Source organism: Lissotriton helveticus, chromosome 1_1 (genome assembly GCF_964261635.1).
Source record: "Lissotriton helveticus chromosome 1_1, aLisHel1.1, whole genome shotgun sequence".
In the NCBI taxonomy this organism is placed as follows: domain Eukaryota; kingdom Metazoa; phylum Chordata; class Amphibia; order Caudata; family Salamandridae; genus Lissotriton; species Lissotriton helveticus.
The window spans coordinates 357,295,400-357,312,606 of NC_136057.1; the positions used below are offsets into that span (position 1 = coordinate 357,295,400).

The window sequence follows — 17,207 nt, forward strand, 5'->3', positions numbered from 1 at the left end:
GATTGTGATGTTGAGGTCGTAGGGTCTTGTATTTTAATCAATGTATTTTGTAATGTATAAAATGAATGTTTTTCTTTACATACCGTGTGTTTAATTTTATTGGTATTCCTTGAGAAATTATCTGGAGTTTTTAACTTTTATATGGAAGCACGTACATTTCTTGTATTTTTATAAATAAATATATGCTAGCACTACTTTCCAGTTTGGTTTTATGTTTATGCCACAGCTTTTGAATCTACTCAAGGGTTAATAAGTGAGGGATGGATGAGCGTTAGATATGGCAGCGCCCTGAAATGTATGATACAGGTGTTTTGATTATATACACCAACACAAGTAGCCTTTTAAACCTGCCTCAAGGCTGCCATTGCACGGCCTGTGTGTGCAGCTTACTGCCACTTTGACTTCACATTTAAAACCACTTGCCAAGCCTTAAACTCCCGTTATATCACACATCACCTATAAGGTGGGCCCTTGATAGCCCTAAGGGCAGGGTGCTGTGCAACTAAAAAGGTAGGACAGGTACTTATACATTTTACGTATCCTGGTATTGACAAACAGCTAAATTTGTTTTTCACTACTGTGAGGCCTACTCCTCTCATAGGCCACCACCGGGAATTCCTTAAAACATTTTAAAGCTTCAAGTCCAGATTAGAAAGAGTTACCCGATCAGGTTTCATATATTTGAGATGGTAATGATACATCCTCTTTAGTGGTAAAGTGGAATCTGATAGCTCTTCCTGAGCAGGGAGAGGGAGCTGACATCTGAATAGGCAGTGTCCTGTGTCCCACACAAACAACTGATTACCTCCCGTAGATAACCTGCTTGGAATGAAAGGGGACCTGTGCACTTCAAGGGCTAGCTTTGAAGTCGCACCCACTTGAAAGGAACATTAGGGTGTAAGTACTGGGGCTCTAATCCTACCAAAACAGTACACTGCTGGACCTGTAGAGAACTCTGCAGGGAGTAAAGACTGCTGTGCTACAAGGACTGCTACAGACTGTTTTGAAGTAACTGCTTCTCTGCTCTGCAGAGCTACCCTGGCGATCTCCACCCTGCAGAGGACAAGGACTGAACCCATCTCACTTGAACCCAGAGTGACTCCTCCAAGGGCTTGCCCCCTGTTCTGAAGTCTCAGGGCCATCAAAAACTTTCTGCAGCTCTGATGCTATACTCTGCCATCTCTGAGTCTACCCTTGCCTGAAGTGCCAATCGAGTCCTGGGCCTCAAAATTAGATTTTGCAGCTGCTTTTGCTTCAAAATCAATGCAGTGACGGCTTTGAGCAGATTGGAACCAAAACAGGAGCTGATCGGTGACACTGCTTCGATGGACAGAATGGCTTGACAAGACGGACAGCAGGGCTCGACATCGACGCAGCATGTGCATCGTAAAGGGGTTCGGCGCTGAAGACTTCGACTGCATGGATCAGTGCCTACCCTTCACCTCCTCCCACAGGACAGAAGACGCAGCACCTCAGCGACTCCTCACAGCAAGTCTTGGACATCGATGCTTGCGCCATCCAAAGTACTTTTTCAACAGGACCTGCCTGAATGCTGCAGCCATTGACTTTTTGGTATATTCTTTAGAAATTCATAACTTCGGTTCCACTTATTGGCATTTTGTCCTTTTGGTCTTGGTGTTCTCCTAAAAATGTTCTATATTTTTTAAAACCGGTGTGGAGTCTATTAATCGTGTTTTATTGAGTTAACCCCATGGAAGCTCATCATATTCTGCTGCTGCGCTGGGATTTACAAAAACCCATTATTCATGACGAGCTGGGCTCGTCATGAGCGTGCGAGGAGGCTACTTCATGACGAGCCCAGCTCGTCATGAGCGTCGAAGGGGTTAATGTGTGTGTTGCACAAATACCTTACACATTCCCTCTTTAGATAAGCCTGACTGCTCTGTGACAAGCCACTAGAGGGTGAGCACAGATTATCCTTTAGTGTGTATCTAGCTTACCCTAACGAGGATTGTAGTCCCTACTTAGACAAGGTGCATAGCTCTGCCAACTAGAGACACGATTTCCAACATAGGCCATCACAAAAGATGGGCTCTGGGCCTGGCATGTGGTCGCTGAACTCAATGGTGCCAAGCTACTAGAGGGCGAGCACAGATTATGTTTTAGTGTGTACCTAGCTTACCCTGACTAGGACTGTGGTCCCTACTTAGACAGGGTGCATACCTCTGCTAACTAGAGACTCAATTTCCAAAACAGGCCATCATAAAAGATGGCCTCTGGGCCTGGCATGCAGTCACGGTACACAACGGTGGGTTTGGACACTGGGCCTGGGCTTCAGCCATGCGCTGGTTGAGCTAACTGTATCAAATCCACTGTGGGGGCCTGGAAACACTTTTTTCATTCCCCAACCACCTTAAATGTTTTCCCTGTGGCAGGATCTTCAAGAAAAAGTTAAAGAAAAATCAAAAAATGCCTTTTTAATCAAAAGTTTGTCAGTACCATAACCATGGCAACCGCTATTATTTAAAATATATATATATATGCAACAGTTCAGTTGCGCCACTTGTAATGAATATGCTACTTACCAGTATGCATCTGTTCTTGGCATGTAGGGCTGCTGACATTCATATCTATAGCATAGATCGCCGCCTAGTGTTGGGTCCGGATGATTGCACATTGTTGTCCTGAAAGAGTCTTCGAAGTATCACGAGATAGGTGGCTCCTCCCCTGGACTACAGTGCGCATGGGCATCGACTCCATCCCCAGATTGTTTTTAGCCATTGTGGCAAAGATGGAGTGTAATAGTGTAAGCGATGGCCATGCTCAATATTGAATGCAAGAAAAGTCTGCAGCCGCTACGGGCGCCGGGGAGGAGGGCGGGCGATATGAATGTCAGCAGCCCTACATGCCAAGAACAGATGCATACTGGTAAGTAGCATATTCAATTCGAGGCATGTGGGCTGCTGAATTCATATCTATAGCATAGAATACATAGCAGTCCCTCCATTAACGGCGGCCGCCCGTGCCAGCTGCAGAAGTCTGAAAAAGTGTTTTAAGAACAGCCTGTCCTACAGCTGCCTGCTGTTTGGAATGCACATCTACACAGTAATGTTTGGTAAAGGTATGTGGAGTAGACCATGTGGCTGCTCTACAAATGTCTTCCAAAGGAATATTACCTAGGAATGCCATGGAGGCCCCCAACTTGCGTGTGGAGTGTGCTCTGGGGGGGGGGACTGTTAAAGTGCGCTTAGCTTTCTGATAGCAAATCTGAATACATTTAACGATCCATCTGGCAATTCCTGCTTTGGAAAGGGGGTTGCCTTTGTGCTGGGCTGAGAAGGCAACAAAGAGTTGTTGTGTCTTTCTAAAATGTTTGGTTCTGTCAATGTAGTACATTAACGCCCTTTTGACATCAAGCGTGTGGAGCATTCTTTCTGCCACAGTTTCAGGGTTTAGAAAGAACGCGGGCAGTTCTATAGTTTGATTGACATGAAACTGCGACACCACCTTAGGAAGAAACTTGGGGTTAGTGCGCAGCACCACCCTGTTCGAATGAATCTGTATAAATGGCTCTTGTATTGTGACCGCCTGTAGCTCACCAACACGTCTCAGAGACGTGATGGCAATGAGGAAAGCCACTTTCCATGTCAAGAACTGAATCTCACATGAATGTAGAGGCTCAAACGGGGGACCCATCAATCTGGTGAGGACCACATTGAGGTTCCACACAGGAGCCGGTGGGGTCCTGGGAGGGATGACCCGCTTCAGCCCTTCTAGGAATGCTTTAATGGCAGGCACCCTGAAAACAGAGAGATGCTGCCTGTTCTGGAGATAAGCCGCTATGGCGGATAAGTGTATTCGAATGGAAGCATATGCCAGATTGCATTTGTAAAGATGTAACAAATAGCAGATGATATTAGGAATGGATGCATCTAGCGGGTTGATATTGTGTTCTGTACAGTAAATGACAAACCGCTTCCATTTTGCCGCATAGCAAGCTCTGGTAGTGGGCTTTCTTGCCTCCCGGATGATGTCCATGCTGTTGCGGATCTGGATGCTGAATGTCGCCATGGTTCTGCGTCAAGAGCCTTGGTGTGAGGTGCAGCCTTTGATGCGGTACCACGGGGAGTTCTAGAAACGTGGTGTACCATGGTTGGCGTGCCCACGTCGGAGCAACCAGGATGAGCGTCATTGAGTGTTGCTTTAGCTTTCTGGCCACCAGCGGAATGAGAGGTGCTGGGGGAAAAGCGTACGCAAATCTGCCTGACCAGTTCATCCATATCGCATTGCCTTGCGACTGTGGATGAGGGAACCTGGCGGCAAAGCTTTGGCATTTTGCGTTTTTCCCTTGTGGCAAACAGGTCTATCTCTGGATGACCCCACCGCTGGAAGTACGGGCGGAGTACCGATGGATGTAACTCCCACTCGTGCATCTGGTGGCTGAACCTGCTGAGCAGATCCACCATCTGATTGTCCTTGCCTGGGAGGTGTTCCGCCATGAGGAAGATGTTCCTCTGAATGGCCCACTTCCACATGCTCTGAGCCAGATGAGACAACTGTGGAGAGTGCGTACCTCCCTGCTTTTGGATGTAGTACATGGCTGTCATGTTGTCCGTCCGGATCAACACGACTTTGTTGCATAGATGTACCTTGAAGGACTTGATCGCCATGAAGATCGCCATCAGTTCCAGGTAGTTGGTGTGCATCTTCTTTTGCTGCGTCGTCCATAGTCCCTGCACCGTGTAGTGGAGCACATGAGCTCCCCATCCCTGGAGTGATGTGTCCGTCGTCAGGATAATCTGTGGCACAGGCTCCTGGAGCGGTCGGCCCTTGCAAAGGTTGTGTGGATTCCACCAATGCAGAGAGTTGTATGCCCGACCAGTCACCAACACTAGGTCTTTTAACTGTCCTTGAGCCTGAGTCCACTGATGCGCCAAGCATTCTTGGAGCGGACGCATATGCAACCGTGCGTGCAGGACTATGAAGATGCAGGAGGCCATCATGCCTATCAACTGCATGAACACTCTCGCTGGTAGTGAGTGTTGCGGTCTGAACCTCTGGATTAACGACTGGATGTTGTCGATCCTCGCCGGGTTTGGCTGAGCCGTGGCCGCCAGAGTATTTATTGTCGCGCCCAAATATTGCCGCACATGGGCTGGCTGAAGGTGCGACTTTGGATAGTTTAGTGAAAACCCCAGACTGTGAAGGAGGTGAATGGTGTGGGACATGTCTGCGGCGCACTGCTGGGCCGACTTGGCTTGAACCAGCCAGTCGTCCAGATAAGGGTAGACATGTATGCTCTGTCTCCTGAGGTGCGCCGCTACTGTCGCCAGACATTTTGTGAACACTCTGGGGGCAGTGGTCACCCCGAAAGGGAGGACCTTGAACTGGTAATGCCGGTTTTGGATGGTGAACCTGAGGTATTTCCTGTGGGATGGATGGAGTGGTATGTGAAAATAAGCATCCTTGAGGTCCAAGGTTGCGAGGAAGTCTCCCTGGTTTAACAATGGAAGAACCTGCTGCAGTGTCAACATGTGGAAGTGTTCTGAAAGAATGTACTGGTTCAGGGGGCGTAGGTCCAGAATCGGTCTGAGTGAGCCGTCCTTTTTTGGGATTAAGAAGTACAGGGAATAAACCCCTGTGCCTTCTTCCTCCACTGGCACGAGCTCGATTGCGCCTTTCTGCAGCATCACAAGAACCTCTTGCTGCAATAAGTGCAAGTGCTCTGCTGACATAGGACGTTGTCTTGGGGGTATGTTTGGTGGAGTGGATGTCAGCTCCAAACAATAGCCGAACTGGATAAGTTTCCTGACCCACCTGTCTGTGGTGATGGTCTTCCAGACCGGCAGGAACTGTTGGAGTCTCCCCCGACAGGTGTTGGATGGTCAGGGGGCAGTGACAGGGAGTCACTGCTTGTTTGCGGCAGAGGAACGGGAACTGTTGTTGCCTCTGCCTCTACCCTTGGCACTGTTTCCTCTATATCCACCTCTGCCCTGCTTGGTGTACGAGGATTGTGCACCACCTTTATTGAATGGCGTCTGCTGCGACATGTGTCCTCTGTTAACACCTCGACTGCCTGAGCGACGAAAAGTGTTCCCTCTAAATTGCTGTGACTGGAGAGCACCCATGGATTTGGCAGTCTCAGTATCTTTCTTGATTTTTTCCAGGGTGGCGTCCACCTCTGGACCAAATAACCTGTCTGGGTTAACCGGCTGGTTGAGGATAGTAGTCTGTATTTCAGGCTTGAACCCTGAGATGCGGAGCCATGCCTGACGCCTCAACATCACACTAGTATTGATTGCTCTCGCTGCCGTGTCCGCAACGTCCAGCGCACACTTCATAGCAGCGTTGGAGATGAGCTTTCCCTCTTGGATAAGCATTTCAGATCCCTCTTTAAACTGGTCTGGAAGGTGTTGCAACAGCTGCTCTAGGGTGTCATAGTGTGCCCTATCGTATCTGGCCAACAGTGCCTGCGTGTTTGAGATGCGCCAGAAGTTGGCCGCTTGAGCTGCCACCCTCTTCCCCGATGCCTCCAGCACTTTTGACTCTTTGTCTGGGGGAGGAGTTTCACCCGTGGTTTGGGAGTTTGGCCTTTTGCGGGCATTCGAAACCACCAAAGAGTCCAGAGGCAACTGGCCCCTAATGTAGGTTGGGTCGCCAGGTGCCGGTCTGTATTTTTTCTCTATCCTAGGGTTGACAACCCTTGATCTCGTGGGTTCCTTGAAAATGTCTGCTGCATGCTTAAGGACCCCTTTGAGCATCGGAAGAGTCTTGACAGTTTTTTCAGCAGCGGAGAAAGTGTCAAAAAGGAAGTCAACCTCCACAGGGTCAGCATGCATCTCCACTTTATGGTTTGTAGCTGCCCTTTCAATTAAGGCATTAAACGCCGCAGAATCTTCAGTGTGAGACGTTTTAACGTTATAAATCTGAGGGTCATGGACTGTTTGCTGGTCCTGATCACCTGTGTCCATCCATGAGTCCTGTTGCTCATCAGGCTCTGTGTGCGCTGGAAAGTTGTACTCCTCATCCTGCTCCCCTTCACCTCCATCAGAGTAAGTGGGTGAAGGTGTTGCACTCCTCCCAGGCTGAGGAAGAATTTGTTCAACCAGCACTGGTGTGTCTGGCGCAGGCTTTTTGCGCTTTAGAGGAATTGTAAATGACTGCAGAGGCTGTGATGTTATTTTCCTCTTGTAAAGCGTGAGCTTCCCGGTGTCGGCATCGATGAAATGCTCCGACCCTTCTTCTAATGAAGGTTGTCGATGACTCAAACTCCCACCGGGGCGAGTTGGCTTCGACCCTTCTGAGTCCTTGGGCACCGACCGTGGTGCGAAGGCCTTTGGTGCCACCTTAGGCGGTAACGTGTAGAGGATCGGCATGGAAGTCTTCTTCGGCGGGTCAGACGGCTTCGGTGCGGAAAGCGTTTTCGGTTCCGATGCTGAAGCCTTCTCCCTAATCCGCTTGAGGGAGTCTGAGACCTGCTTCGTAAAGGAAGCGGACGGTTTCGTTGACCCGGCCGACGTCCTTGGGCCGCCCCCAGGGGAAGACCCGAGCGTCGACGACTGTCGTTTGTCTGTTCGAGGCGCAGGAAAATCCGTGACCAGTGCGCTTCGATCTTTGTCCACGGCCGCAGACGTCGACGGCTTCGGGACGGCAGCCTTGAGTCTTGGCGTCGTGATCCCAGACTTCGGCCCGGCGCCCTTGGGTGACTTCGTCTCGACGGGCCCTTTGCTTTTCGGCTCGACAGACTCGCCAGATGTAGGCTCTACAGCCTTCTTGGGCACGCCCGCCTTGCTTGACACCGACTCGACGGCCTTCTTCGAGCTCGGCTCCTTGACCACCTTTAGCACCTTCGTCTGGTCGACAGCCTTCTTCGGCTTCGAGGCCTCCGACGACGACGTCAGTTTCGGTTTCGATTTTGGTAATGGCGGCTCCGCTGAGGTTTCCGTAGCCGGGCCGGAAGGCGGGGCCGTGGATTTTGGTGTAAGGTCTTGGGTAAGGCCGTGTGGCGATCCCGCGACCTGATCCTTGGTAAGAGTACGAACGGGGCATAGCTCATCCTCCGAGCTATCTTCCATGGCCCCATATGCTTCGTCGTCGTCCCCTACCTCCTCAACGACTTCCTCCAGGTCTTGGCCTTCGACGTCCGCTTCGTAGTCGGACTCGACGTCCACCGCCGGAGGTGAAATCTGCAGTTGAAGTTCTTGGTCATCTGCTTCCACGTCGTCGAATATGTCCACCCGTGCTGGAGCCGATCGCTGGCCCTCGAGGCGCGCCACGCGCCGCATCTTGATCGTTTTCTTCGATCGAAATCTGGAACAGGCCATACAGTCGGCCTCATTGTGGTCCGGCGACAGGCGACAGGCACTTGTTGCACACAGGATGGACGTCAATGTGTGGGTACTTCGAACCACACACGGGACACTTCTTGAACGGGCTCCGTTCCATGTCGTCTCGTCGAGGGTCTTGCTGCGTTGACTGGGCCTCGATCACCGAAGAGTTACTCGACTCCTTGGAAATCCAACTCGACGAGTTGGAGTACAGCCGGGACCGAACGCAAACAATACCGACGGTTCAGAGAAGGCCTTTTGGCCTTAAGAAAAGCCTATAACGATTCCGAACAGGAGTTGTCGAAATCACATCCGAACCCAATGGCGGAAAAAAACAATCTGGGGATGGAGTCGATGCCCATGCGCACTGTAGTCCAGGGGAGGAGCCACCTATCTCGTGATACTTCGAAGACTCTTCCAGGACAACAATGTGCAATCATCCGGATCCAACACTAGGCGGCGATCTATGCTATAGATATGAATTCAGCAGCCCACATGCCTCGAACTAGCAGGCCGTAGCAGGGTTCCAAACCCTTAATAATCCAACAAAGCGTTGTCTCGAAAGCAAGGAGGGGACACTCCGAAACGCGTAGGGTGACTTTGCTGGAATAAAATCACGCTTAAGACATTTTGTGGCCAAGGTGTGTTCCTTTTGGATTGGTTCGAGACGATGCTTTGTTGGGGGTTTTGGGGAGGGTCTCTCTCTTTTTTAAATCTGCTAAGTGTTTTCTAAAATCAATGACAGAAGACAAAACAAAAAAGCCGCAAAGTGTGGTTTACAGTCCGGGCTATCATCTGTAGGTTTACAATTGACAGTATGGTGGATCAGAAGCACAAGGATTTTGAGTCTTCTTCCGCTATCCCATTTGGTATATTCACATAACAAGTTATGTTATAAGAAGCTGATGAACATACACAAACCACAGTGGGATACTAAAACGTCAAGTGACACTTCAACCTATTTTACGTCCTCACCAACACACTTCCCTTGGTCCCATATTTTAGTAAATGTTTTAGGGCAACTCCTTGCCCTATATATTTGTTCCCCCGTCCACATGCACTAGTTCTTATTGGATTCCTATATTCTTACCGTTGCGACACCTGATACTTGTTACAACTTTTTCCTGGCGGGCAACCTCCTTCGCAGGCTGGTGCAGCGTTACCAGGGGACCAACCAGGAAAACCACTCTTTGTTCCTTCAAACAAAAATAGTACTTACGGAATGCAGCGCTTTTGTCTGAAGGAAATATATTCAATATCTGATGAATATGTGATTAAGCGTTACTTAAAGAATGAGATCAAGTTTTGTCAGACGGGATCAAATTATTAATGTTTCAGCATCTCGTTCTCTTTTTACTACCACGTAAACCAGGATGCATACATTTGACCTACTACTCACAGGTTTTTGCTGACCATGACAAACTGAGATGGGTAAGTTAGCTAATCTTTCAGATAAATATAAACTATTCTGACATTTTAGATACAGGTCCTAAAATCCTAAGAAAAATACTACATTACCCAGTATGCATCTGTTCTTGGCATGTAGAGCTGTAGATTCACATGCTTTGCATAGCCTGCCATCTAGTGTTGTGTCCAGATGTTTGCACTTTGTTTTTCTTCGAAGAAGTCTTTTCCAGTCACAAGGTAGGTGGTCAAAGACATTAACTTCCAACTCCCCATTTTCCAGAAGATATCTCCTCTTCGTCAAAATGATAGGCGGAGCTGATAAGAGCCCTAATGACGGCACGCCTGGATTACTGCAACATCATCTACACAAGCATACCCCAGAGTGTCAGTGCAAGCAAGCAAAGGCTAGAGACTCTAGCAGCAAGACTGAGCGTAAACCCAGTAAAGAGAAATCACACCTGTATCACTGCGAAGGCCACCTTATGGCCCACAAGAGAAACAAGGATCAAACTAAAGGCCCTGCTTGGTCCACAGTGAATATTACCAGAAACGGAGCATGGCCAGAAACTGGAGAACAGCATACCACCACTTAATCCAGGGTTCTCCAAACTGGTCCTGTAGGGTCGGATCCATGCCAGATTTTTAAAATACCTACATGTATCTAAATGGGGATATGCACAAAATCTGGCATGGATCCGGCCCTCCAGGACCGGTTTGGAGACCCCTTAATCCATCAAAGAACATTTAGGATATGGAAACAGGTAGGCAGAGTCCAAAAATGTAAAATGCCCTGGGACCCGGTCCCCACAACCCCGCCTCCCCACCCACGCACCTCCAGGTCACGACACAATAAATAAATAACAAGGGTTCTATGCCATAATTCATTAATTTATTTGAAAAAGTTGGACACAGACACATATTGCAATGTACAAACAGAAACCTGCAGGATTCATTTAATTCAGAACATGAATTTGACATGGGCTTCAGTATGCTTAGAACACCAATCCAGTAATGCAACCTACCAGTAACACTAAAATTCAAATCAAGCAGCTCTGGCTCTTGCCACCTAAATGCTGAGAAAGCCTTTGATCTGGAACAACTAGCATCCACTTTCATTTGCCTAGAATATAGGGCTTTTGAATCAAACATTCTCAACTCTAGCCAAGTATTGGATAATCAGCCTGCAGCTCCATCTATAATAATGTGTTGTCTTGCATTCCTTGAGTTAGAAAACAAGACTGACCTATGTCACTTAAAAGCATGTTATAAAAATGTAGTGCAAATGCAGACTGCCCATGTTGTTAACAGTCAGGTGCATATATACTACATATGTTTGCAACATATCTAAGATTACAAACATATCGGTATGAAATATTTTGTTTTATGGAAAAAAAACCCTACATACAGAGGTTACACTTACTTTACAAATCATCATGATTTGGAACAGATCACTGAGGTCACGGCGTTAGTGGCTTTTATAGCACGATATTTGTGGCCATTGTTATTGCCTGCATATGTATCGCTCAAGCCTGGCTTGATGGCTAATCCCCTATCTTTCGAAAAGAACAAATGATGGATGTAATGTTGAACAAATCAAACATTAATCCCCAATCACAGATCTGGGTTTAATCCATCATTGTTTTGCTCACCACGCCACCCCAGTTTGGACTTCGCCATATGCAAATCTGTCTTGACCTGCTCCCCATGGCAACAGTCAAGCCCAAACTGCCAGGCCAGGTCCTTCCTGGACGGGAAACAAACATTCTTGAAACGGTTTTGGGGTATAACCCCATATCAGCCAATTCTAGCTTGAATCCAGTGTCACAGCGAGCGCGGCACCCACATCTGGGCATACCGTTCCCACTTAGGGCGAACAAAGCAAAAAGAGCAAATGATTGACGGAATGCTAAACAAATCAAACGTTCACCCCCAGTCACAGATCTGGGTTTATTCCATTTTTTTTTTTTTTTTTTACCCAGTGTCACCTCAGTTGGACCCCCTATCTTTCCGCACTGGCAGACCCCTACTTGCACAGCTTTCACTCTGAAAACCCTATACAAATGAAAGGGTAAGGTGGGGAAGAAAAGGAGAACAAAATATCTGTGTCCCTCTAGAATATCGGATTAATTAATCATGGCATTCAACACAATAAACTGTATGAACTGTAACTTATGACTGATTTAGTAAGCATACCGGTGTTCACAAATGATGATTAATCATGTGTGTAACTTTCTTTGACTTTTTATGATCCAGTTCCAATACAAAGGAAACAAAGAGTGAATGCTCCTTACCACTCCAGCATTTTGGCTAAACTGTTAAGCCACAACCCCAACCACAACCAACTTTTGGGCCTCGTTTGACATTATCAGTTAGGCGTAGCTTGCCTCTTCTGCCACAGCGATTAGACAGACATGCCCAGGAATCAAGCAAGCAGGCTACAAAAAATAGTAGACCCTTCGATGGTTAACAAAAACTGTACACAGTCACCATTTTGTTTTGAAATATGTACCAGGAAATCAACTCTAATTCTCTTATTTTTTGTCTGGCAGCAATAAGAAAAGGCAGATGAACCAGCCATCCATAAACCCAATCCTCTGAGGAAATTCTATTTATCTATACTGGTGCGTCTGAATACGGCAGGGTTTAACTTAAATCCCCATGCTGATTAATGTTCGACTCAGAACTCACAGTCAATTGCATCTTTGCCCTAGCTGCAAAAAGTGATATTTCATGTAAACCTTGCACACAGCCTAGAATGTATTTTGCATTAAAAGTATGATATTTTACAACAAATTATCCATGAAATGCAAAGATTTGTTTAATCCACCAGTGACATAAAAGGCGTGCATCTATGGTCAAATGTATTGTTTTAGTTCCATTTCCAACCATCCCTTTTCTTCCACTGAATTCAGAGGCGTTTTTCTGGTACAATGACCTAGAACTCAGAACTGTATAGAAGCAGAAAATGAAGATGCTTATTGGAAGTAGACTATGATCACAACTGATCTAAGAGACTGACCTATAATCTGAAGATGAAAGTTAAAATTCTCTCTAAATTCTGTAAACACAATTTTAGACAATGCAGTTAAGACCTTCAAATGATAGCGTCACCTACCACAATCTTCAGCTGCTTTGGATTTGAGCACGTATCTACCCAACTCAGCTTTAGTTTAACACTGTTGTCGCAATAATATTTTTGAGTTGCTTGTATGTATCTGATACAAGACAGGCTTGCAAATATTCACCGAAATGTAAATGGATAAACACTTGACGTTTAGGTTTACCCTCTGTACAATGCCCAGAAAATTACGATTTCTGGAGGCCTTAGATCATCGAGGGGGGCTGCAGATTTCCTACTGAAACCAGCAATTTCCATAAGAAAAGAACCTATGATAGAGCATTGTCGGAAGCGGCACCAAGAATTTGGAATGCGCTTCCACAGAATATTAGAGGAATCACCTCTGTCTCGCAATTCAAAAAAGAGGCTAAGTCCTTTCTCATGAGTACATTTCTCCCATAACTAACTACGGCCCTCTTGCGGCTCCTTAGAGACCTTTAATTATCCCTGAATCTACTATTTTCAGATGTGTTAATAGGTGGAGATAAACAGGATGACTGTACCGCTAATATCAGAGTAATGGCTCCGGGGATAGCACAAGTAAGTGTGTTTTCATAGAGTCTCACCTACGGACCTCAGTCAGACCTGCTTGGATACCCAAGTCCATACACAAGATTCAGGGACGATAGCTAATTGAATATACCTCCTTCAAGCCACATGGTTATTGGTCTGTACTTGTAACTGTGCATCCAGTTCTGAATCCTGGTTTTCTTTAGAAAGGATATTACTTTTTATATGACATTTTATATGCAAGTATGCCTTGACATGTATTACTAGAACACTAGTGGTCGCCTAGTAAGACTTAATATGTTTATTAGTTGTACATTTGTAAACTGTGAACGAAACGGACTGCTGCTGAATTGTAAAGCGCTCTTACACCCAGGACTGGTTTATGGTTTTATATGGTTTATTTATTTATTGTTCAGTTAATTAAAACCTTAACAAAAAAAAAAAAAATGTACATTATCGGTCTTAAGCATATTTAAAATGTAATCATTGAATAAAGTCAGATACAACACATTTCCATTATCATCTCAGCTTAAATTAAAATTTTGATCATTGAGTTTAGTCATCTCTTTAAAACCTAATACTTGTAATTAAACGAATAACTGAAAATTAGTAAAAAAAATAAATAAAACAAAATCTTAGTTTTTACATTGCGTTCACAAGTTTTTCAAAGATCTGCAAGAACTTTACGATCTTGCAATTAGTTTGTGGTGACGTTGCGTCCAGACAGCCAATTACTGCAGACCTACAAGTTCGTAGTTTCCTTGCCAGGAATATGTTCCTTAGAAAGCGCCTTCGCTCTGTTGTCAATGGTTTGCAGATACATATTATATGAATAAGATCTTCTTTTACATGCCCACAGAGGCGGCAAGAGACGGATTCTGTATGTTTCCAGGCTGGCTCGTCGGCCAATGTTGGAAATTTGCCGAACCTCAATGCCATCAGCTTTCTTTTGATAAAGACAGAGTATGTCATGACTGGGTCATGGTCACGCTATAGAAAACACAAAAAATAAAAAATAAAATAAACATTCTTCAAAGTTCCCCACCCCCATTTCGGATGATCATACTGTGGATACTTTTACACGTTTGTAAGACCTAGTTTACCGGAATAGTATGTTTGGCAATCATGTATTTGATTGTAATTTTGAAAGCTTTAACAAAACTGCAATGTTTAAATAAAGCTAGAACTATTTAAACATTACACTTTAATAGTATAATTGAGAACAATTCTAGGGGGCCCCATTTTGTTTTTATATATTGAGGGGGCGCGGCATTAAAAGGTTTGAAGACCACTGCTCTAGATGCTCCAAGCACCTCATTGTATGATTAAAAGTATGAAACAAGAAGCAGAATTTGTAATGGACAGGATCAGATTGCAATCAAAGGCAGAAAACATGATGCACGCAGAACCTATGTTATTGGTATTCGAGATGAGACTGTCATTGCCCATCGATTCCCAAAAAGACGAAATAAACTTTGCTTTACTTCATTTTGCGTATTACTGTCACGGTTACCTAGTCTGATAATACGTTTATTTTCATCATCTTAAACATTGTGCACACTTCAAAGGAATAAAGGGAATAAAAACCACCACAGAATACTAGGGGGAGCTTTTATAAAAGGATGTGTTTGAATAAACCATCCATTTATAACAAGGTTGTCCTATATTATGCAGCTCAATGTGGAATGGTATTACCAAAATGCAAATTAAAAAATAAATGTTTTCAGATTGTGGATAGGTCATATCAAGCTGTGTATGATGTGCCTCATTTCCACTGGATCATACATTTTCCTCTTTAATATATTTTTATTGCTTAGCATAGCCGTTGCATGGTTTAATAAGCTGTAATATGGATGTAATATGAACTTTTCCACATTACAATATACAAAGAAAATATTGTCTTTAAGAGCTCCAGCTGATGTGGAGTTAGTGAATCTGTGCCTCCTGTGTCATGAATCTGACTGTTGCTCAGTTATTACCATGGACCTGGTGGGATGGTGAGAAAGGCAAGAGTGTTTTTACATGTTACTTGTTCAGAGCTGGGAATGTTCTGCTAAGGGAACCATGGTGAGAGCCCCCTCAATGAGAACTTTTGCTTGATTTTAGGACCATGTTACAATTAGCAAGTTTCATACATACAATGCTAGCTGAGCCATCGGAATCCAACACATGAACGTGAGGGTCCACGCCCCCGCTAAGAAACTAAAACCGCACTTTCCAGTACAGGGGTCGAGTGCAGACCTCCTCTTTCTTGCCTTCCTCAATCGACTATGTGGTTTCGTCCCACGTCCCTGCAACTTTGGCTCTTTTTATGACGTCTCTGAGCTACAATATATATTATGTGTGATTAATGTACCCGAATATGGCCCACGTGTCTGCATTTAAAATATGTATGCTCAGTTCTGCATGAGATACCTCCATCACTGTCTTATTCTGCTTTGCATTTTTATTTTTATAAACCCATACCTTCTGAAGAAAAAAAAAAAGACCACAATTCCTTTAGTACTTATTAATGGATGCACCTGTTCTTCCCCACAAGTCATGTGCAGTTTGTAAACTCTTACCCATCCACCTTGCTGGATGATGTAATCTGCAGCAGCATCCTCAATATACGTCACGCCATATTGGACCAGCATGCTCAGCGGCTGTTGACCCCTTCTCGTCAGTTCCCTCAGTAAATGCTGCAGCAGAATGAGAGGCACCAGGACCTGCAACATGACACAGGCCAGTGAGGACTGAATGACATGGAAAGTGCATTGCATTGTGAAATATCAGCAGCTAGGAACAAAATATACCTTGGAACCACCCACATTTGAGAGAGAACCCAGATTCTGAAGAATAGAATATGACATTTATGTGCAAAATCCATTTTGCCCAACTCATGTTATTAGGAATTGGAATCTACTCCCCTTGGGACACGCTTCTTGTAAAGGAGAGACCAGCATGTTGAGGAGTTACGAAGCACAGAACAGAGGGTGTGGTCTCATGGCACCTTCGTCAGATCTTAGCTTTCTTCAAAGTACGCATGCGCGGACGCCAGCAAAGCGGTAGCTGAGGCGACGAGGAGCAACAAAGGCTGAACATCTGAGTGCGGTGGAGAAGCGGTAGGAGCCGAGGTGGGGGCGGGCAGCTCAGGGGTTGGCGTGGCGCACTATAAAGCTGCTGACTCCAAGAGGGAGCAATTTAGGAGATATCCTGAAATAGCCAGAGTACTCGATACGCTAAGCAAACTGTTGGTGGTCCTTTATGAAGAACTGGAGAAACCAAACAATGCATTGCACTTTCTGAAACAACATTTGTGTGTGGCTGGTTCGGAAACTGCAGATGTTGAGATGCTTCGTCTAGAGTTAGCTGAACTTAAACAAAAATATGAAGCTTTCTTTCATGACAATCAATTTTATTAGCATTTGTAGAAACAAAGAAAATAAGGACAGCGAAGGAATGCACAGTACCTCAGGAGGCCTGGCCTAAATATAAGGCCCTTGAACCAGCCTTTTCGTATGCAGAAAAAGAGCAGCGATATCAGAAGAAAACAAGCATAAAGTTCAGTACAGCATATTTAACCATTTGCCCCACACCGAACTTTTCAAGACACCCTCGGGCCTCAAAGAGGGGTTCTTCTTGGGTCGCGTACCAATCCACCCTCCAGCGCCATTTACGTACAGTGGGAGATTTGGCCTGTGACCAGGCCACTGCAATATCTCGCTTGGACACCGCAACCGCCGTGCCCAGGAAACTCGAGTGCCGTCCAAACCATCAAATACCCCTAGGAGGAGGCGTAAGGGATCACTGGGGACCTGCCACCCCAGAGTGTATGTAACTTCAGACTCCACACCCGCCCAGAAGGAGGCGAGACCAGGGCATTGCCAGACCATATGGTAGAA

The 17,207-nt window shown here is 45.7% G+C and overlaps 1 protein-coding gene across 1 annotated transcript in view; it reads right to left on the reverse strand.

Annotated features, from left to right (window-relative positions):
* Positions 1-17,207, reverse strand: part of BCL2L13 (BCL2 like 13) — a 423,025-nt gene that overhangs the window by 103,871 nt on the left and 301,947 nt on the right. Inside the window, exon 6 of the mRNA XM_078673632.1 lies at positions 15,888-16,031. Within this exon, the coding sequence (XP_078529758.1) occupies positions 15,888-16,031 (144 nt within the window). The remainder of the gene's footprint in view (positions 1-15,887; positions 16,032-17,207) is intronic.